We start from the raw sequence: 23,790 nt of genomic DNA, 5'->3' as shown, positions 1-23,790 counted from the left end.
TTCCACTTTTGTCTTGAATAACTTTTGTAGGTCCGTTGTAAAGTTATCTTTTAATGAATAAGTATCAAACAATCAAAACATATTTCTGATATACAGGATCAGTCATAGACTGCAAGTACAGAGCATACTTAAATCATACAAAGAATTTTAAACAACACATAAATTTTATTGAAAGCTTACTTGGTTACATTTGACATAATTCCTAAGACAAAAAGGAGGGAGAAGAGAGAATTCAGGTGGAGCTCAAGGCATCTTAGGTTGCTCTAGGAGAAACCCCTGAATTGGTGCTAGTTCAAACTTAAACAAAGACTCTTATTTATAGACTCAATGGCTCGGACTTCAAATGAATTGGAATCTGGGGATGAATTAGAGCGGGTACACAATGGGTCCCATCGACCACAAAATTCAACACAGGATTTTACAGGACTAACGAGCTGACGCAACAAAATAAAGTACTTTACTTAAAGGTGACAGCACATGGACGGCTGCATTTGTGTGGGAACCCACCACCTTTAAATAAAATAGTAATTTAAAATACAACCCTGGCCGAAAGGTGGACAGGTGTAAAACACTCAACTTACAATCACTCGATAAATTTACAAGCTGGGTCAAGTGGTAACTAGCTATAAAATTCTTGAAGCAATGATAGGGACTTTTGAATAATTGTCAGGATGGCCTGACAAGTCTTGAAGGGTGGCTGAAGCCTTTGAAATGGTAGCCATAGTTTTTGATTTGAGAGCAAAGAATTTAATTCTTTTTCTTTGTCTTTCCCTTTGATGAGATGGTTCTTGGATCTTCTTGGAGTAATTGATAAAAGTCTAAACCGAGATCAAGATCAACGGTTTCGTTTGAATCTTGACTGTCGACAGAATCTGAGTCATCCGATTTTTCCAAATGTTTGATCATCTTGACTAATTGAGCCTTCATTTTTCCTGACTTTGAGGATTTTGATTTTCTTGAGGAAGAGAATGAAATAGTGTCATCATCATCAAAGACCTTTAATCTCTCCTTTGATTTTAATAATGGACCTTGAGAATTTGAAAGTTGATTAATTTGCTGAATAAGCCATGAACGAACTTGTCCTTTTGGTAGGGTAAATTTTTCCCACCAACGAACTTTGAAAATTATTCTTACTGTTTTTGAAAAACACAAGGTGCTCTCTTCTGGAGAAACAAAGATGTAATCCCAGTAGAAAATCCAGGTGATTCCAAAATTTGAACAAAATTGCAGGAACTTGAAAGAAGGGTTAGATTGATCCTAAGGGAAGATAGAATTCTTTTGAAACAAATCATGATCATCTTAAATTGTTTCTGGGAAAATTTCTTTTTTAGGACCAAAACTTTTAAACCATTTGAGAAACCAGCCTGGGAAAGATTTGCAAATTTTTAGATCAAAATGCATAAACCAAGAATGAGAATAATTACGTAGGAAGAGAACATTTGATCAAGCGTCAATGTAATCTTTGTAATCATAGGATTGTGGAATAAAATCTCCTTTAAATTGTTTTCAATTTCTTAGATGAGTTAACTATTCTGGGGGAGAAATAATTTTGAAAATCTTGAATTTTGAAAAGTTAATTTTTGTAGAATCCTGAAGATCGTAATTATAATCGATTATGACTAAGTTGGTTTCTACAAGAATTAACTCGTAAAATTTTCTATTCGTCAATGGGTTTGGAGTGTCAAAATGGCATCCAGTGAAAAAATAGTTTTTGATAACTTCGGAAGGAGTGGAATCATCCCATTCGGATTCAATAGGAATGAGATCCTCAAAGTATTTTGAAAAATATCCTTTTGTAATACCTTTTAAACTTGGGCCAAAGCGGTCTGAGCTTGACTTTCCATAACTTCTTTGAAAGAAGGAACTTGAGTAGTTTGAGGCCTTAAAATGGGGTTGAACCTATTATGAATAGGAATTTCTTTTGAGGGTTGGGCTTGTTGGGCTTTTGAAGATTGTAGTTTTGAATAGAGGTCTTTAGCTGTAATTCTTGGCATGTTGTCCTGTCAAGAAATCTCTTGTAAGGAAGTCTGGAATTGAATTTGAAGTTCCTTTGATAAATTAAATTTTAAAATCAAATACGGTTAAAATTGCTTGCCATCTTGCAAACATTTGTTTTGAAATCAAATTTGTAACATCTTTTTCAATAATACTCTTAGCATTTGCACAATCAATTCTAAGAAAAAATTATTTATTGAATAAATCATCTTGAAAGTTTTGAATGCATAAAACTATGGATAAAATTTATTTCTTGATAGTTGAATAATTGACTTGAGGTCTTGACCATGCTCCTGAATGAAATCTTACTTGAGTTTCATTTGAATCAATTCTTTGTTTAAGAATACCCCTGAATCCAGCATCAGAGGCATTAGTTTCAACTATCATAAAAACTTTAAGATCTGTGTTAGAATTGGTGTATTCCCAAGAGGGGGGGTGAATTGGAATTTTAAAATTTATCACCTAGGTTAAGCCGGATAAACAGCAGTATATAAACAACCTAGGGTCTGCCTATTTAATTTCCAAATGCGTAGATAAGTATAATGTGAAATTTAAGTCATACGCATCATTCACCCATAACATACATGTGCGGCTAATATAAAGTGCGGAAATATAAATGAACACACGATATGTTATCGGGGTTCGGCCAACCGTGCCTACGTCCCCGCCTCAAGCTCGCAAGCTAGAGGTTTCCACTAAGAGCTCACTTAAGGGTGGAGCGGCACCGTTTACAACCAGGTCAAATTAACACAGGGCTGACCTCAACCTTAACCAGGTCAATTAGCGGGGCTGACCTCAACCTACACGCCTTAACAGGACGACGCACCTAGCTTTCCTAACCGGGTCTAAGCCAATCCGGGACTATTCCAGGGCTAGTCTCCCTCTTCAGGCCCGTGCCTGGAAATACAACCAAAGTGTATTATACTGAAATGGTACAGTGATTATGCTTTCAAGTAAAGTAGATATGTACCCAAATTCGCGCAATAATATACACCACAAATATGAAATAATTTGTAAGCTCAGTGTGATCTAAGATGTCAACTCTCAAATAGATTTACTATCGTTGTAATGAGTGCGTGAGAGTGCAAACCTAAATGATCTTTGTATCACAAGATATTTAATCTAAGTGCTCAAACAAAGATATCATCCAGACTTCATATATTTCAATCAACAAGTTTTCTCAATACACATATGTATATGAAGATCTAGCAACGTATAAGTTTGGTTTGCAAAAGGATATTCAATCTTTGTATTCAGCAAAAGATATATGAGTTAACGAGTATTGCAACAAAGATTTTATCACACTATCAAATATCTCATCAAATATTTTCAAGATTAATAACACAGTAGATATTTGAAAATGTTTTGCAACCAAAATACAAATACTATCTTCTTAAGATGTTGCAATGGAGGTGCAAATCTTAGAAGATCTATCAAAGTTTTCTTAGGATAGACTTATTAATAAAGTCCCCTAAGAATACTCAAGGTTTAGCTCTCAAGGATAATAAAACAATCAAATATGAATGGGAGAGCAAACCTACTTAGACTAGCACTCAATCAACTTACAAAGGATTTAATTTGTATGAGAAGGTAAGTATGAGTGTAGGAGGCTTAAGAATGAGTATTATAGGGTTTAGGATTTTCAAAGAATTTTCCCTAATCAAAGTGGCTAATCACCCCTTAATCTTTGCAAATGAAGGCATATATATAGGCAAGGGAGAAAATATGACCGTTGGGGACCTATAGGGTATTATTAGAAAAGTTTAATGGAGTGTAATGCATTTTAACCCTGTTTAGAAAAATATTAACCACGGTAAAAATGGGAACAACCCGAGAGGTCCGGTCGACCAAAAGTGGTTCGGTCGACCGGGACTCAAGTAGCTCGGTCGACCGGGGGAATTTTGAACTAAGGGGTCGGTCGACCGGGCAGGGCGATTTTTCAATATTCCGAGGTTCGGTCAACCGGACACTTTTTGAACTACATGGCTTGGTCGACCGGACCGCTGGGAATTTTCCCGAGACCCTTCGGTCGACCAAGTTGTTGACGAACAAAAATGGTCGGTCGACCGGGAGGTCAAACTGTTGACCCCAAGGAGGTTCGGTCGACCGAGGTCAAATGACCTATAAGTGCTCGGTCGACCGGGCCTGGGTCAAACAGTTGACCCGGACCGGTTTCGGTCGACCGGGCCAAATTGAACTGAGTTGGCCGGTCGACCGAAAGTGCACCAAGTGTGCAACATTCAAACCCTATTCAAGTGCCTATTACATACAAGTGCAAAGTTGAGTGTCCTAAGGTCACTTGGGGTCCAATTTTGAAGACACCGAAAAAGTCCGGTGTTCGGTTTGAGCTTACAAAGTAAATCATTCATGTGATGTGTGTGAGCTTATTACAAACCGAAAAACCCTAATTACTATTACAGACAATTTCACTGGAAAATATTATAATTAAGAGTTTATGAAATTGTCTTCAAGCCTTTCTTGCTTTGTGCACATTTTGATTTTATCATTCTTGATTCTTGCACAAAAACTCAACTACTCATTAGATACAATGAGTATTTGTTATAATCAAAACCGGGCGTGACCAATAAGGTCAACAATCTGGAAGACTAAGACAGGAAAGACTTTTAACTAAAGCCTTAACCTTGATAACAATTTGAGTACATTGGTCTGACCATGTAGGAGGATTTTTCTTGAGTCTTTTGAATAAAGGTTTGATTAAAATCCTGATATTTGGGATGAAATCTACAACATAATTAAGACACCCTAAAAACCTTTGCAATTGATTTTTGTCTCTGATTTTATTAAGAATTTTGTTTGCAAATTTCTAATGATCTTTGTATTGGAGTGATCTTATTTTGGTAAATCTGATGACCTAAAAATCTAACATTAGTTTGAAATAATTTGATTTTTGGTTGAGAAACAACCAATCCATTTCTTTTGACAATATTATAAAAAATATTGAGATGTTTGAAGTGTTGACTTTTTGATTCGGAGTATAAAAGAACGTCATCAATGTATACAATAGTGAATTTTCTATAGGCATTGAAAATTTCATTCATAATGTTTTGGAATTCTGAAGGTGCATTTTTTAAGTCAAAGGGCATTCCATTCCATTCGTAGTGTTCGAGTGGCACTGTAAATGCTGTCTTACTCTTGTCTTATTCTATAATTTGAATTTGCCAGAATCTTGATTTCATGTCAAATTTTGAGTATATTGAAGCTGTATTTAATCTATTGAGTAAATCTTTTTTATTAGGTATTGGATATCTAATCCATTGTAATGCTTTATTTAATGGTTTGTAGTCAATGACAAGTCTTGGTTTCCCTATTTCTATTTTAGCTTGATTTTGAACATAGAAAGCTATACAACTCCAAGGGGATTTATTTTTTCGAATTAATTTTTTATTAAGTAATTCTTGTATTTCTTTTTTGCAATATTCAAGTAATTTCTTGTTCATTTGAATAGGCCTTACTTTTGTTGGTATTTTGTCTTCTGTAAAATCTTTTATATAAGGTAATTTAATAGTATGTTTCTTTCTATTCCAAAAGACATTTGGTAAATTTGAACAAACTTCTTTTTCAAGTTTTTTTTAAATAAATCAATTTGAAATTTAACCTCTGGGTTTTGAATTTGTTCTTCTATTTTCTTATGATAAATTTCTATTTTATAGTCTAAACTACCAATCCAAGCCAACTGTCGGGTAGTTTCTATACAAAAACTTCTTTGGCATATGCTTGGTCCTGAGGTCCGAGTTGATAATACCAATGTTGAAACTCACAAAGGTATTCTTTGAAATAACACATAACACAAACTCTTGTTTTAGGAAATCTACGATAATAGCTATGACCTCATCTGGGGTGAGAATCATGTTTAGGATAATTGCACTCACATATGAGTTTCTCTGCAATATTTTCCAAAAATTTCATGCATTCTTCCTTAAGGTGGAAACTACGAACTTATAAGCTCACTCAACCGACCAAGTTTCTACGCCATGGCTCAAGATATTGAATCTAATCTCCATTGTCCAATCATCAGTGGCTATTTCTGGATTTTTATCGTAATCAAGCCTTAAAATTGTCCCGTTCTAGGGTACTCCTTCTGGAATACTTTTCTTAAGTCTAAATTCTTCCTGAATTCTTCTTGGATAGTCAAGAACTGTTTTTGGTTTTCTTGTCGTTTGGAGCATTTCTTTGAAAGATAACTTCTTTAGCTCCCATGGTTTAGGCTCTAGTCTTAGGGGCTGCCACACTGGCTTTGCATCCTAAGAAGAGATTTTTGGAAGATCTACTAACCTTCTTGGTTTGAAGGGTCCTGCACCTAAGAATTCTCTTGGAGCAGATCTCCTTTTGGATTCTGCTATAATAGCTTCGGCTTAGGCCAATTTTTTTGGCATTAAGGTGTTCTACCTCATTTAGTCTTTCATTGATCTTCTTTTGTATCTTGGCTACATCATCTTCTGTCCAATTTTCTTTTAATAAGAGTTTATTCAGCTCTTTCTAAGATCTCTGAATATCCTCTGTTATGCTTGATAAAATCTTTTTTTCGTCTATGTCTTTAAGGGCACTCTACACCTTTTCATAGTCTTTAGCAGTATACCTTCCTGATATGCTGCTACGGACTTGAGATGCTTGTGGATCTTCTATCCTACTAAGTTTTCTTATTTTACCATCATAACTCTTTGCGATCTCTTTTATCTTGTCTATGACATACTATATATCACTTATCTTTATAGATAAATAAGATCTCGATCGTCAAATTCTTTACTTAAAGTTCTATGGAGCTTTTTTAGCTACCACTCGCACTGCCTAATTCTAGATTGACAGTGACTTATCTGTTCTTCAATCTCTTTCAGGCGATTTTCTAATCCTGCTTTAACTCTCTTTAGGTCTATTACTATAGGATCTGACTCGAAGTTGATTCTATAAGAAGGTAGTTTAAAATATTTTTCTAACCATACTTCTTTGATTAGAGTCTCGTAAAATCTTATACGGGATTCAGTTGCAACATTTTGATAAAGTAACCTATTCTTTCTATCCATGAAACAACATGTTGCTTCAATGGATTCTGAGGTCCTCAAATGAAAATTTTGAATTTTATATTTACAAACTAAATTATGCCAATATATTAATACTATTTTAAATTTATATAAACTTCATTAAATTTTAGAAAATATTTTTATATAATATTATTCACATGCATTCATATGCATTTACATATATGAACTAACATTTAACATACTTTCATATAAAGAATAAGGTAAAATTCAACAATTCCCCTTTACTTTGTTTGCTTCTTTTATTTGACATTATAAATTTACGAATACCTTAATTATTGAACGTTGATTAACTACTAAGTGAATGTTGCATTCTGAATAGGTATGGGAGGTGCGACTTTGGAAGATTGATGTTTCAAACTCAAACCATCAAACCTTGATATCATCATCTAGGGTTACGCTTCTTTCCAACATGCGTGTGCCTAAGGAAGCACAAAACGTTGCTGAAGTGTTAAAGAAGTATGCAAAACTTTAACTATATGTAGAAAGCTTGTAATTCAAAACTAGAGCTCAATAAAATACAAATGGTGTTGAATTTCATTTAAATGCATTCCTGAAATCCATACTTCTAGCTTCTAGCATAACATATGATATTCTCAAATGATAAGGGTGACTTGTAATTTTAGTGATTCTAAGGTCATGTGTTTGATTCCCCCTTAAGAGTTTATCCTGGTGAAGCATGCATCAATGGGTGGGCGGCTTTTATCCCCCCTCCTTCGGATTTGGTGTCGCACCATAATTTGTAAAGTGACGTGATGATGACTGAAATTCCCGAATCATCAATACATACATACATACATATATATATATATATATATATATATATATATATGATATGTAGATTTTTACATTTTACTTTAGTAATAGCCACAAAATACGCGCGCACACATACACACACACGCACAAATAATCATGCTATGCATTGGAAAAGATGTTAAGAGAGTAAAGACATTTCCATTACTTTCGCTTAAATTATTTAATTGTGTTAAATTCAATTTAAACTACCAAAGATGTTTCTTTTTGTTTTTTTTTTTTTTGGCTAAAAGACGGCGACACCTCCATTTATTTATTAATAAACCCTCACTTTTGGCGGAGGAATACCGTGGTTACAAGTTAAAACCAACCAATTAAATTAGGACAAGCAAAATTAAACATAACTAACAAAGGAGATAAAAATAAAAAAATAATCAAAAGCAAAATGAAATACACCAAACGAAACTCTAAAGATGAACTAACGACGAACGGAAACAAGACCCCACATATCCATCCGAAGGATACCTTTCAGATAACATGGTAGAAGGTGTTGTTCTTCGTAAATTACATTGTTTCCTATTTTTCCTTCTTTAGCAAGAAAATTAGTCGCACTATTACCTTCCCTATATTGATGCATCACCATGACATTCACTCCTTCTAACTCTGCCACGAGCTCTTACCAAAATTTCCAAAGATACCACAAAGTACATCTACCTTTCCGAAGCCAATCAACTACAATTCGCGAGTCACTTTCAATAATCACATTAACATAATGCAAATATTTACACAAACGAATTCCTTTCCTGATTGTGCTCCCATCACAATTAAGTTTTATCCACCCTACTGGAGGTTTAATCCATGAAATAATTTTTTCAGGCCTATCGCAAACTCCTTGATGCTTAATTTGAAACTCATTCAAAATCTTAATGTCTGACTTCTTCAATTTTTGAAAAGAAATGGTGCTCTCAGTAATAAAACTAACCCAGAATCGAACACTTCTTCACATCTGCACTTTGATAAACTCCTTCCATTCTCGCTTTACATCTTCGATTCCAGAGGCACCACGTAGTCAAACATGGAATCAACCCGATTAAAATACCTTTAATAGACGATTTTTAGCATAGTGGAACCAATTTGCCATTTTATTTTTTCAAGGAAGAGATCGTTGGAAAGAAATCCCCAAAGCCACACTAGCCCGACGTCAAACCTCTGAAGCCACCTCTCCTAAAGAAAGAATATGATCAATGTTTTCCCGACTTCTCTGAACGCAGCAATCACAAGCCGAATCCATCGATATTCCTTTGGTCTGAATTCTATCATCTACAGAAAGGCATCTAAACCAGGTTCTCCATAAACACATTAAGATTCTTCTGGGTAATAAAGAATGTTAAAATCAGTCATTCCACAAAAAATTAACACTTCTGCTCCTCATGCCTCCCAAGCCGTTTTTGTAGAAAAATTACCTTCCGGGGCAGGCTTCTAGACAAAAATATCCTGCCCACTTTTACCTGCCGGCACCTGATGCAAAATTTCCTTTGTTTTATCAGCACCAACCAATTCCCGTACTAAATCAGAGTTCAAATTATTATTTAACCAGCAATCCTTAATACACAGTTTCTTGTTCAAAATATCTTCAGTGCTCACAGATAACGGGCCTGATGACAGCCACCTGTCGAACCAAAAAGAAGAGTTCCCACCTCTCACCAAAATTTTAACATTATCTATAACTTCTGAAATGGTGACCATAATTGATTTTCAAAACCGAGTCATTTGGTCTCCCATTCCTTATTAATAAATGATCATTTCTACAATATTTAGCTCTGAAAAAACCTGCCCACAGATTGTTAGAAATGAGTAATCTGAAGGCAAATTTCATGAGGAGAGATTTCTAAACTTCCTTAAGATCTCTCAGACATAGACCCCCTTCTGAGGTAGGTTTACAAATTTTCCCCTAAGAGCGCGAATGAATCTTCCTTTTATCTTTCACCTCTCCCCATAAAAAATTAGAAATAAGAGAGTTAATGCGAGAATATGTGACCTGCAAAGCCTTAATAACAGACATCAAATGAATAGGCATGTTAGACAACACATGTCTTAATAAAATCAATCTTCCACCTTGCGATAGCAATTTAGATTTTCACCCTGCAATTTTCTTTCTAATCTTCTCCACAAGAAGCTCCAATGTCCTAGAAGACAATTTTCCAGACACCAAAGGCGCACCCAAATATGAATTAGGGAATTTATCTTCCATGAAACCCGTGATTCTCAATAAACCACGCTTCTTAGCAGGAGTGATATATTTTGAGAGGAATAACGCTAACTTAGTCTTGCTGATTTTTTGACCCGATCACTTCTCATACCTTTCCAGAGCGTAAACTAAATTTCCCATAGACCTCTTTCTACCATTCGCAAAAATAAGAATATCATCTGTATATAACAAATGCGAAACCAATGGGGTCTCAATCGGATGATTAAATTTACCTATCGGACTAGTCTCATAGCTTTTCCTAAGCAACCTTATCAAAACCTCCTCCATTATGATGAATAAATAAGGAGATAGTGGATCCCCTTGCCGCAAGCCTCTCGTAGATTGAAAAAACCCCTTAAAGGTTCCCTTCATCAAAACAGAAAACCATGGAGACTACACACAATTTTTTATGAGCTTACAAACCCTCTTAGAGAAACCAAAAGCCTTAAGTACCTCCAGAAGAAAATTCCAATTCACTTTGTCGTAAGCCTTAGCCATATCTAGTTTTATCATTACATTGCCGCCAGCTATTTTTTTGTGTAAAGATTGAATAATTTCTTGAGTCAGTGTAATATTTTCAAAAATACTTCGCCTAGGAATAAAAGTGCATTGTTCATGCGAGACCAACTTATCAACAATCTTAGTTAGTCTAAAAACAAGAATCTTGGAAAAATTTTTATAAGCCACAGAGCATAAACTAATAGGTCAGAAATTATCGTAGTTAGAAAGATTATCCAATTATTTAGAAATTATAAAGTCTCAAAAATAGATTATATGAGACAAAGTAATCGCCTTAATTATATTAATGATGTGACCATGGCTAATTTTAATGATGAGTATAGAAAACAAAATGTATTCATTCTTAATTAAATTAGGTATTTTAAAAATGAATTGATCTTGTATGCCAAATTACGAGCGTATATTTTACTTCGATCTAAAGCTTCAGCTACCATAAAATCATTAGTAATCATTGTCCAAAAGACAAGTTTAAAAAAAATTTAATTTTAATTGACTATACATTATAAATTAATTGTAAAGTAAGAGCGTAGCATCAATGACTAGTTAAAGTTTTATAAAATATTCAAAACCTAAACAAATAGAGAAATTGAGTTGCAACTGTCAAAATGAAAATTTTTAAAATTCAGAAAAATTCTGTCATTATATTGACACTACAAAAAAGCTAACTATTTGTGATTGACCCAATCATTATTAATAATGAACAATCAATTACTCGTGACAATTAATTGACGATTTAAAATTGATCATTGTATTAATCATATTGAACGATTCAAAATTGATCACTGTATTGATCGTCTCAACTAATTATAGTCGCAAAATTTTGACATAGCCACTATTATTGGTTAATAATTATGATTTTCCTTTATCACTAAAAAAAATTATACTGCCTCTAATAGTGAATAATTTGTTAAAAAGTTATTCGTTGCCAATAGTGGATTATTAGCAACGATTTATCATCAATTATTAGTGACAGTTTGTGCTCTATCACTAAAAGTCAAATAATGGTGACAGTTGTTTTTCATCACTAATACATGAATATTAGTGACACAAGTTGAGCAGTCACTAATAATTTAGATGGTAAAAAAAGTAATAGTGATCAATATGAAATTATCACTAGTTAGTCTATAATAGTGACAATTCTTGATGGATCATTAAAAATCTAAAAAATTGAATATTTTTTTTAAGGAATTTGGCATTCCCGTAAAATCTTATAAATAAATACTATTAATGACACACCCTTAAGTCATTATTCTTGATTCATTTTATCATTTAGAAAATTAAAAAATCCTTAAAAACGAGTTGGTCAATGTTATTTTACAATAATATATTTAAATGTTTTAAACGTACATTATATAAGATCACAATCATTATGACCTAATCCAACTAAGGGGAAAAGAAAAAAAAAAAAAAAAAAAAAAACCTTGCACAATCACCATCATCTTATCATCATCAAAAGAACACCCCCAAGATTCTACAAAACAATAATTTAAAATAATTTAGTATGTAATTTAACAAATAATATAAAAAAAAAAATTCAAAACAATATAAGAAAAACTATTCAACATATAAGAAACTATTAGTAAGTACTAATTAAGTTCTAAGTATCCAACTTTGAAATTGGAAAGAGTTGTGGGTTACCAGAAACCTTGACACTTTCATTTTGACCTCATGGATGTTTGGGAGTTGATACCATTTGATTTAAATGTTATATGCCCAATTTGGACACTTGAATTCCAAAATGATTTAAATACATGAACTATAAAAATAATTTTGGTGTAAGCGTCCAAATAATTTAGCAGTGCAAGAAATTTGGTGTACTACAAGCTCCAACACTTCCATTTCAACCCCACATTTGTCTTGGAATTGATCTCAATCGATTTTGACTGCATATGTCCAATTTGGATACTTGAGTTCCAAAATGGACTATGCATTGAACTATGAAAACAAATTGGGTTTTAAGTGTCTAACATTGAAATTGAAAAGATTTTTGGAATATTGCAAGCTCCAACAATTTCACTTCAAATCCATGGATGTTCAGAATTGATTCTACTCAATTTTGACCTCATATGTCTAGCTTGGATATTTAAGTTTCTAAATGAACTAAATGTCTTAAATATGAAAATAAATTTGGCTTTCTAAGTCTCTAGTTGAAACTAGAAGGTGTTTTTGGGTACTAGGAACTTGGCTTTTTCAACCTCACAAAAATTTTGGAATTGATCCCACTTAATTTGATTCTATGTATTTAATATTGAAATTGAAAATTAATCCTACTCAATTTTGACCTCATGTCTGATTTGGACACTTCAATTTTAAAATGAACTAAATATTTGAGTTATGAAAGTAAATTCAGTTCTAAGTATATAATATTAAAATTGAAAATATTTTTTTGGAGTATTGCAAGCTCCAACACTTCTGCACATTTTTAACTCATAAAAGAATATTTAAAAAAAAATTAGTATTATGATAAGTGTACTATTCAAAATTAATATTTGTGCTATTATACGGCTATTAGACGCTTGCCTTTCTATTTATAATTTTCTTAAACAAATTAAGTATTTTTTTTTTCTCAATCTACTTGAATAATGTATGATCTTAGTAGTATTGATCAAATTAACAATACTGAAAATAAATTCATTTTTGCATAGGATATCAAATGTTCATGAGATAATTTAGTCTCTTAAAAATATATATTATTATAATATAACATAATAAACATGGGTAATAAATAATTTTAAAAGAATCACATTATTAGAGAAATATAGTTTCCATCTTATACAAATATAAACTTTCCATTTTTTTAACTATCTCATATATATATATATATAGCCCTGTAATCCTTGTCATTAGAGCCAATCAATAGAGAAAATTATTCTTCTCCATTTTAGCGTTAACCTATTTTTCCTTTTCTTTGCTGCCGCCGCCGCTCAAGCCCTCCGTCTATCTGTTTCCGGCAACAGCAGACTGCAGCGACAACTGTCGCCACCCGGAACTCCATTGCCAGCAGCCGATCTGCGAGCTCTTGCCTTCTGGTCGTCTTCTCCAACGAAGAGCAGCAACAGCTGTCCTCCCTTTCCAACCCCGACGAGCTCTTCGATGCCATTCTCCCACTCAGTTTTCCATATTCCCCGGCGTCGCTCAGCTCATCCTCTCCTGCGTTAGTCGTCTTCAGCTATCTCGATTCCGGCATTAGTGGCGTTCTTCTTCTCCGGTGCATCTTCGGCGATTGTCCGACTGCTCTCAGTTTATTCCAGCAGTTCTCCACCTTCCACACTCGCATACACGAAGTCCTCGGCCGCATCTCTGTTTTTCGACTGTCTCTCTCTGGTTTGTTTTTTTTTTTTTTTTTTTTTTCAGCCGTCTTGCAGTCCCGGCTTCTAGTTCCTTTTCTCTCTCTCCGACGATCTCTGCCCTCTCAACTCTCTGGTGTTCCAGCAGCTCTATGTCGTGCTCAGTGCTTTCGGCCAGTACATCTCCAGTTGATTCTCCGGCGGCCTTCTTGATTTATTGGCAGCAGCTGTCTCAGCCTCTCCATCTTTTCTGGTACCTCGCATGCAAGCAGTAGACGTCGTCTCCTATTTAATTTTGTTCGGTGTTACCGTCTCTCAGACACGCTAAACCAATCATCTTCGACTTCTAAGTTAACAGCATCTCCGGTATTCGTTGGTTCATCATCACTCAGTCTTTCGGTTGTTCTCAATTCCCGGCGCTGTCTTCATCCTCTGCAACCAGCTACTCTAGTCGTCTTCTCCGACGATCTCATATCAGTTCAGTTCTCTGGCGTCATCATCTCCGGCATTATCTCAATCCGGTGAAGTCTCGTCTCAGTTGACTCTCTCAGTCTGGTGAAGCAGCAGATCTCCGACCTCTAGCTCTCACTTATGTTTCAGTTACAAGTTCTTATAGCGAGTTTTTCAAATTGAAGGTTTATCTTTTGGTTATCGCAAATATCATATTTGACCTGCTTCGGTGGTTTGATTCATCTGAACTGATCTGCCATTATGGAAGCATATGGTTCTTTAATGGCTGCAAATACTTTCACAGGTTCTTTAGCCTCTTTCGAGGTTGCTATCCCTGGTCTTACCAGTGAACAATACTGTCAACTTTTGGATCTTTTATTGTCCTTAAACACCAACTCTGCCAATTTTTCTGGTAACCTCCCCTCTTGTCAATTTGCTTCTTTTTCTAATACTGAATGGATTGTTGATTCAAGTGCCTTCGATCACATGACTTCCAATTTGTCTTCTCTTGATAATATTCAATTTCTTTATTAGTCATGCCCTATTAAGCTTCCAAATGGTGACATTGTTTCTGTAACTCATACCGGCACTATGCGGCTTTCTCCTACTTTGTTTCTTTCTAATGTTCTTTATGTGCCTTAATTTAAATTTAATATATTATCCGTCTGCAAACTTACCAAGGATCTTAATTGTGTTGCTATATTTTTGCCCACCTTTTGTGTCATTCAGGACCTATCAACGAGGAGGCTGATTGGAACGTGTGAAGTACGGGATGAACTTTACCACTATAAACCTCCCTCCGCCTCAGTTTTCCACTCTTAACGTGTTTCTGAAACTACTCTTTGGCATCAATGTCTTGGTCACCCTTCTATCTTATGTATTCTAAAAGCCTTAAATATTTCTTCTTCTCATCTGCCTTGTGATGTTTGTGCTAGAGCAAAGCACACTCGTTTACCTTTTTCTTTAACAACAACTAAGACCACATTTTGTTTTAATTGGCTTTATTATGATATATGGAGTAGTTATCTTACAGTTTCACTTTCTGGACATTTTTGTTTAACAATCGTGGATGACTACTCACATGCTACATAGGTCTATCTTATGCGCATGAAATCTGATACTTTCTCTTGCCTTACGAATTTTCGCGCCATGATTAAAAATCAATTCAATTGCACTTTTAAGCGCGTGCACACTGATAATGGTAGATAATTTCTATCCACTTCCCTCCAAACTTTTTTCCATGATCAAGGTATTTTTCATAAGCGCACATGTGTGGATACACCTTAACAGAATGGTCTTACTGAGCGTAAACATCGCTATCTTCTTAATGTGGCTCAATGTTTACATTTTCAAGCTAATTTTCCCATCTCTTTTTGGGGTGAATGCATTCTCACAGCCACTTATTTAATTAACTGCACTCCTTCACTCAGCGTCAATCATACGTCCCCTTATAAACTTCTTTTTCAGAAACCACTGATCTATACACACTTGCGAGTGTTTGGGTGCTTGTGCTATACCCAAACTGCTCGTCAACACCGCAATAAATTCTCTCCCTATGCTCTTCGATGTGTTTTCTTAGGTTATCCTGCTCATCTCTTCTATGTGTTTTCTTAGGTTATCCTGCGCATCATAAGGCTTATCGTGTCTACGATCTTGAAAACAAAAAAAATTTCATCTCTCATGATGTCACTTTTGAAGAAAATATTTTTCCCTATCCTCTCATCTCTCCCACTCCTACATCTTCTCTAGTCCCTTCTCTTCATATTCCTAATATACATCATTCCTACACTTTAGCTTCTCCACCATCCACACCTAATCCTAACCCCCCATCTTTCCCTCCTTCTCCCTTGGTCTCCTCCCCGACACCTCCACCCTCACCCCCTCCACCACTCCCTCCACCCACCTCTTCATCGCCCAAATGGGCTGTCACACATCCCTGTTACTTGGCTGATTATATCTGCCCTACTTTACCAAAGTCCTCCATGACTTCACAAGTTTTAAAATGTTCCTCAGGTGCGGTTCATTGTCTCTTCTCTTTTTTATCTTATCATCGTTTCCCTAACCCACATTTGACTTTTCTTTTTGTCATGTCCCAACATCCCAAACCTACCTTATATTCTCAGGTTGTGCTATACCCACATTGGCGTGATGCCATGACTTCTAAAATCCAAGCCTTAGAAACCAATAATACTTGGATTCTTCAACACATTCCTCCAACCAAAAAACCAATTAGCTGTAAATGGGTGTTCAAAACAAAACTTCGGTCCGATGGATCCATAGAGCGACACAAAGCTTGCTTGGTGGCCACGGGCTACACTTAGGTAGAAGGTTTGGATTATCATGAAACTTTTGTTCCTACTTCTAAACTTGTTATTGTTAGGTGTGTTCTTGTAGTGGCTACAACTTGAAATTGACATCTCCTTCAATTGGACGTCAACAATGCTTTTCTCTATGGTGACCTCAATGATGAGGTCTATATGCTCCCTCCACCGGGTTATTATAAACAGGGGGAGACTCGTGTTTGTCATCTTCAGAAATCCCTTTATGGTCTTAAGCAAGGCTCTCATAATTGGTTCTCTAAATTATCTTCTGTTTTACTTGCTGCGGGTTTCACCCAATCTCAGGCCGACCATTCTCTTTTTACCCATTCTTAGGGTCAGTCGTTTACTCTCATACTTGTTTATGTTGATGACATTCTCATGGAAGGTAATGATCTCTCTAATATTAGCACTTTCAAAGTCATGCTTGCTCAGAAATTCAACCTAAAGGATCTTGGCAAATTGAAATATTTCCTTGGCCTCGAAGTTGTTCGCTCTCCCACTAGCATATTTCTTAATCAAAGTAAATATGCTTTTGACATCCTCACTGATAGCGGTCATCTTGGTGCTCATCTTGCCCACTTTCCCATGGAACAAAATCTCAAGCTCAATACTGATGGTGACCTTCTCTTTGATCCAAGCTCGTTTTGGTGACTATTTGGACGTTTGATATATCTCACCATCACTCGTACTGACATGTTGTACGTGGTCTTCGATACATTAAGACAATCCACCACTGGTTTTTTCATTCAGTTGGGCACTAGTTCAATTTCATGGCGCACTAAGAAACAAACTACCGTGTCTCGCTTCTCCGCAAAAGTTAAGTATTGTGCACTTGCTTCCACTACGTGCGAACTTACATGACTCAAAACTCTTTTACATGATCTTGGAGTACCGCATTCCCAGCCTATGCTCTTATATTGTGACAACCAACCGACTCTTCACATTGCCCAGAATCCAGTTTTCTACGAATGTACAAAACATAAAGAAATTGATTATCATATTGTTCATGAGAAGTTACGGGCTGACCTCTTCTTCACTAAGCATATTCCTACCCACAGTTAACTTGCCGATATATTCACCAAATCTTTGGGTCGTGAACATTTCCAAATCTTATCACACAAGTTGGGCATTATGGATCTTCATGCTCTAACTTGAGGGGGAGTATTGACTCACTCGAAAAATGAGCAGCTCGGAAGCTATCCCAAGTATAGGAGTTCTGTCGTGTAATATTAAGCCCAAGGGCTAGATCGTCTCCTTAGGGAATGCGTTTAATCTCAGATTTTACGTTCTTCCAATCAAAATTAAAAATGCACTGAACTCAGTTCAGATTCAGGTTTTTCAAGATGGTTCAATTTCACTTTTGCCGAATTAGATGACACGTAATTTAAAAACCCTAAAACTAACATGTACTAAATAAAATAAACAAGAATAGAAATTCTAGTTTACTTAAAGAAACATTGGGACACGCACTAATTAAAAATAGAAACTACAAATAAGGAATTAAAACACGCTAGAATAGAAACTCTAATCCACCTAAGGAAACATCGACACACACACTAATTAAAAATGGAAACTACAAATAAGGAATTACATACGCAATAGAGATGCAATCAAAATAAAACACACTCACAAACAGTAGAAATCAAACCTTTAACAAAATTAAGAAATTGAATCAAAACCAAACTTCAAGGGGAATCAAGAACTCAGACAGAAATTATCCCTAACAACCTAAACTAGACTGAACACAATAAAGATGGAAGCTTTAATATGACTTGACCCTAAACTAAAACAAGTTTCGACAAAAAAAATATCTGAATTTAATTAAGAATGTTAAATTAAAATAACTATCAATTAGATAAACAAAGAGATTAATTTAACAATAATGAAATACTCAACATTACTCAACTTAAACAAAGAGAAAGAAAACTCCAATAACATTGAAAAAAAAAAACTAAAATTTCTTCAATATTCCAAGATTCAAAGAAAAGTAAATAAAAGAAAGAAAGAAAGGAAAAGAGAGAGAGAGAAACAAATCCACGGAGCCGTGAAGTTGCTGCTGTGCTTTGGTGGTCCGGCTATGGAGTCGGCTAGTGTTCAGCTGTGCTTGGGGACTGCTGAAGATGGTGGAGGAGGCTGGCCGTACTGTAAGAGGGCAGAGGAGGCCAAGAGAAACAGAGGAAAGGGGGAGAGTGAGGGAGGAAAGATAAAGGGAAGGAAAAGAGACAAGGGGAGAGAAGCAGAATTGAAAAGAACAAAAAAAACAAACTAAAGAAGAAGAAGAAGAAGAAGAAGAAGAAGAAGGAAAAAAGTAGAATGGGGAGCCATGGGAGCTACCTCTGCAGGAAGAGAAAGAGAAAGGTTAAATAGGATAGGGGGGAAAGCCCTAGACCCGAATAGGAAACCCGAATTGCTATATTTTTTCATTTTTTTCATTCTCTGTTCATTGCAAATTCTGCTCTTCTGGAGCCCGTATCTCACAAAACTCAAAACACAAAAGTTGTAGATAATCCTTTCCTTTTTCTTTAGAAATTTGAATTGTCTCAATCGGAGCTCGGATGGAAAAGTTATGTACACAATATGAACAGGTGTCGGTTTTGATTCCCAAGAATTTTCCTGCGACAAAAAATTACCAAATTCTCATAAATAGTGCAATAAAATTCAAGAATGATGATTTTGACACTTTATTAAAATATTAAATAAATTTGAACATTTAATTAAAAATATAAACGGTAAAGCCCGGGTTAAGCATCCAATTACGCAGTTTCGGCGCGTAATCACACCCCCCAACTAACGTTTTGCTAGTTTCTAGCAAATGACGTGAATGAATCCCAGGGTGGTATCTACAACTATAAACTCCGGTGATCATGAAATCAATGCATATGTAACATAACTATACCACTTCACATACAAGAACGTAACTGAATTTCACACAAGCTCGTTCATATTCAATGCACACGACTCCAAAACACGTCACCCATGCAAGTTTCATCGTTTATATGTGATTTGAGAGCAGTATACTCACATGAAGTTAATCAGTGGCACATTCAGAGTTAATGTAATCATATAAGTTCGAGTATAAACAGGTAAACTCTCGAGGTGTGTGTGATATGTGTGACTGAGTACACCTAGGATGCCAGTGGACACCTACAGAACGGTCACTTTGACTCAGCCTAACTGGTATACACTCAAGAACACTCAAAGAAAATGGGTTCACTTATCATATGTGAGGAAGAATGTCGCGATCAAACATCCCACATATTAAAAAGAAACAAACGCTAGGTATATGGAGTGAACTAATCTTAAAAGGATCTAGCCTATCTATGAGGTGTCGGGTCCTTCACCCTAGCATCTTCTCACCTACTCGTCATATCCAACTGAGACCACCCTAGATCAACTCATTCACAAATTTGTCGTGAATACATCTGAGGCATTAACCGGTTGAAGAATCTTCATACGTGGAAAATATGTGTCGTCCTTGACTTTTTGTGATATGTATTTGGGCCGGCATTGACATTTCATTTCACGCACATATGTGTTGCTTATTCTTTTTTTTCTGCTCATTCTTCATTTTCTATCTTTTCTTGATCAATAAGGACATTATAACACTTCTTTTGTAATCTTCATACCATCAATGGGAATTGAGCTCGAATAGGGGTCCATGAATTAAGTTTATCTCTAGGGGTGGCTCAGCCTTCACATTTTGAGTAGGCTACAAGACCTAGGTTTCTATCTCCCCACTAGGTGTCACCTCTAGGCTAGCAAATCAAAAATAAAGACTAGTGTACAAGGAATCATCCAGAAAAAGAGAATTGAGTTCTATGAACTCTGATTTGATATTAACGCTCAAAAGGACGATAAATAGCTCAAGAATATCTCACAAAGGTGTCATAGTCGCCACGGGTGCTCTCTCAATGCTCACAGGAAACCCTAAGTGCAATGAATCACGTGAATGTGTTTATTCAGCCTCATGAGATGCCGTATAAATACAGGAAATTATATAGTCAAATTAACATAAATGTACTACCAATCGATTCTTCATGGAGTCATAAGATCATATAAAGAGAAAACTATGCATGATTGACTTAAGTGTGTCATTCATAAGTTATATGCAAGTATGCGAAAGGTATGAGTCAGTGTTAAGCATGGCATAATGCAATGTAATCCTTCATTACTCCTCTTTTCTTTCTCTCTTTCTTTTTGATTTTTTTTTATTTTTTTATTTTTTTATTTTTAAAAAAAAATCCGGTATGTGTACGTGCACAATGTCACATGCGAATGCTCATCCCCCCCAACAAAAGTGGAACATTGTCCTCAATGTGAAAGCATAGGGAAAATAGAAAATACTGTGTACGGGAAAAGTAAGGCGTACCTGAGTGGTGAAATAATGGAAAACAAAGATCGAACTACGAGAAAATAGACCTGAAAACTAACTAAAAATAAAATAAGATAAAATAAAAGGAAAATAAGGGAAAGAAAAACATCACAATTGTCTTGGCTGAGGCTCTGGAGGAATTTCGTCTAGTGGCCGCAGGTCTATAAAGTGCACCGGTGGTTCTCCAAATTTAAGCCGCCACAATCGATCAGTCATCATACCTGCACGAAAATCAACCTCAAATGAATTAATGCATATCAAAATACCAAACAATTTGTGTGCAGGTCGACCCTCTTGTGTTGACAAGAATGGGTCTTTATTCAACATTGTGTCCAAGAAATGTGCTTCTTTACGAACTAACGGTTGAGAGAAAGTGATCGGAATAATTACCTGCAGTTCTTCAGAAGCATTAACATTAAAGGTTTTACCTGGTTCTTTGAAAATTATATGCTCACCAGACTGGTCACCCTCTTTATCGGGTGTACATATCATCATACCACTACAAGAGTCTGCCTCCACATTAGACTCTTTAACATCTAATTCAGGTGGGAGTGACGGTTTCATGATTTTTGAGTTCGGAGTATTAGGTACTACAGGTTGGTACTCCGTATGAGTATCAATCTCCTCATCAACTAACTGCTCCGCTTCTAGCCCCGTTTTTTCTCTGATTTTTCTTTGACCTCTTCTGGTTTAGCCATGACTTCTAGTGCTGGGACAACTGGTTGTTTGACGATGAGCATCTCAGGTTGGGAAAATTCTTTTTCGCTTCTTAAAGTGATGGCGACCTCTGTTGCCTCAAAGAGATCATCGTGCATTTGTTGTTGTGGTTGCTGGTACTCTTGAGGACTAGGCTGAGGTTCTGCAAGCAATTCTTCGTTTTTTAAGATATCCAACTGCGTGCCTATCGCATTAATGGTGTCCCGCAATTCATTATTATGATCGACTTGAGTTTGCATGAATTGTTGGAGCATGTTCGCCATCTGTGTTATGCTATCCTCAAAAAGGTCTGACGACGTACAGCTCGGAGGGATCTGTTGTGGCTGATATTGAGGGGGAGGAATACCCGGGCAGTTTGGCGGTTCATATGCATCACCACCACTAATTGTGCTGATAGGGTGTGCAGTCATGGGTGCCTGAGTGTATCGTGTGTTGTACTGTGAGACATTGTCAGCTAAGTAATCAAAGAATGATAATACTTGATCTGGATCCTCGCTGACGGGCTCTCCATTAGACATAGTCTGGACAAAACACTTGCAATCAGGGGTAAGAGCAGTATAAAAATAATCAGCTAACCTCCATGAGTCAAACCTGTGATGTGGGCAAGTACTTAGTAGATCCTTGAATCGCTCCCAACAAGCTCTAAATGTCTCGTCATCCTGCTGCACAAAATTAAGAATCTGTTCCTACAAAAATTGAGTTTTCTGTGAGGGACAAAATGCATGTAGAAATTCACGCTCCATATCAGTCCAATTAGTGATAGAATAAGGTCTCATAGAATGAAATCAAATCAGTGCCCTATCCTGCAAAGTAGCAAGAAATAAATTTAGTCTAGTAGATTCGTTAGCTCTAGCATGAGAGAAAAACATGTTGCAGGTTAACTCAAACTCTGCTAGGTGCTGATAAGGGCACTCAGATTCCATCCCGTAAAACTCGGGTAACAATGACGTCCGCCCGCGCTGCATCATGAAATTAAGCTCGTCATAAGGCAAAACAATGGAAGAGGATGCAGTGGCATATTCAAGCTGCAAAAAATCCATTATCGTGCGCGGTGCAGGTGCAGCCATTTTTCAAAACTCAAAATTTTTTTTTTCCTGTTTTTGTTTTCTATATTTTTTTTATTTTTCATAAAACTGACAAAAATGACGGGAAAAACGCAAATTTGAGAATAAGACCGACATTCCCCGGCAACGGCGCCAAAAACTTGACTCACTCGAAAAATGAGCAGCTCGGAAGCTATCCCAAGTATAGGAGTTCTGTCGTGTAATATTAAGCCCAAGGGCTAGATCGTCTCCTCAGGGAATGCGTTTAATCTCAGATTTTACGTTCTTCCAATCAAAATTAAAAATGCACTGAACTCAGTTCAGATTCAGGTTTTTCAAGATGGTTCAATTTCACTTTTGCCGAATTAGATGACACGTAATTTAAAAACCCTAAAACTAACATGTACTAAATAAAATAAACAAGAATAGAAATCCTAGTTTACTTAAAGAAACATTGGGACACGCACTAATTAAAAATAGAAACTACAAATAAGGAATTAAAACACGCTAGAATAGAAACTCTAATCTACGTAAGGAAACATCGACACACACACTAATTAAAAATGGAAACTACAAATAAGGAATTACATACGCAATAGAGATGCAATCAAAATAAAACACACTCACAAACAATAAAAATCAAACCTTTAACAAAATTAAGAAATTGAATCAAAACCAAACTTCAAGGGGAACCAAGAACTCAGACAGAAATTATCCCTAACAACCTAAACTAGACTGAACACAATAAACATGGAAGCTTTAATATGACTTGACCCTAAACTAAAACAAGTTTCGATAAAAAAAATATCTGAATTTAATTAAGAATGCTAAATTAAAATAACTATCAATTAGATAAACAAAGAGATTAATTTAACAATAATGAAATACTTAACATTACTCAACTTAAACAAAAAGAAAGAAAACTCCAATAACATTAAAAAAAAAAAACTAAAATTTCTTCAATATTCCAAGATTCAAAGAAAAGTAAATAAAAGAAAGAAAGAAAGGAAAAGAAAGAGAGAGAAACAAAT

The 23,790-nt window shown here is 35.6% G+C and overlaps 1 protein-coding gene across 2 annotated transcripts in view; it reads left to right on the top strand.

Annotated features, from left to right (window-relative positions):
- LOC131152866 (1,4-dihydroxy-2-naphthoyl-CoA thioesterase 1) overlaps positions 1 to 23,790 on the top strand; it is a 58,028-nt gene that overhangs the window by 16,211 nt on the left and 18,027 nt on the right. The window contains exon 3 of one of the 2 annotated variants that reach the window (XM_058104802.1): positions 7,372 to 7,595. The exons of the other annotated variant lie outside the window; for it this stretch is intronic. Within the exon in view, the coding sequence (XP_057960785.1) occupies positions 7,372 to 7,524 (153 nt within the window). The 3' untranslated portion in view covers positions 7,525 to 7,595. Of the gene's footprint in view, positions 1 to 7,371; positions 7,596 to 23,790 lie in introns of those variants that run through there. 2 annotated transcript variants of the gene reach the window in all.

Source organism: Malania oleifera, chromosome 4 (assembly GCF_029873635.1).
Source record: "Malania oleifera isolate guangnan ecotype guangnan chromosome 4, ASM2987363v1, whole genome shotgun sequence".
NCBI classification, from domain to species: Eukaryota; Viridiplantae; Streptophyta; class Magnoliopsida; order Santalales; family Ximeniaceae; genus Malania; species Malania oleifera.
The sequence above is the reverse complement of the archived record's forward strand: the minus strand, read 5'-3'. Positions and strand labels throughout refer to the sequence as shown.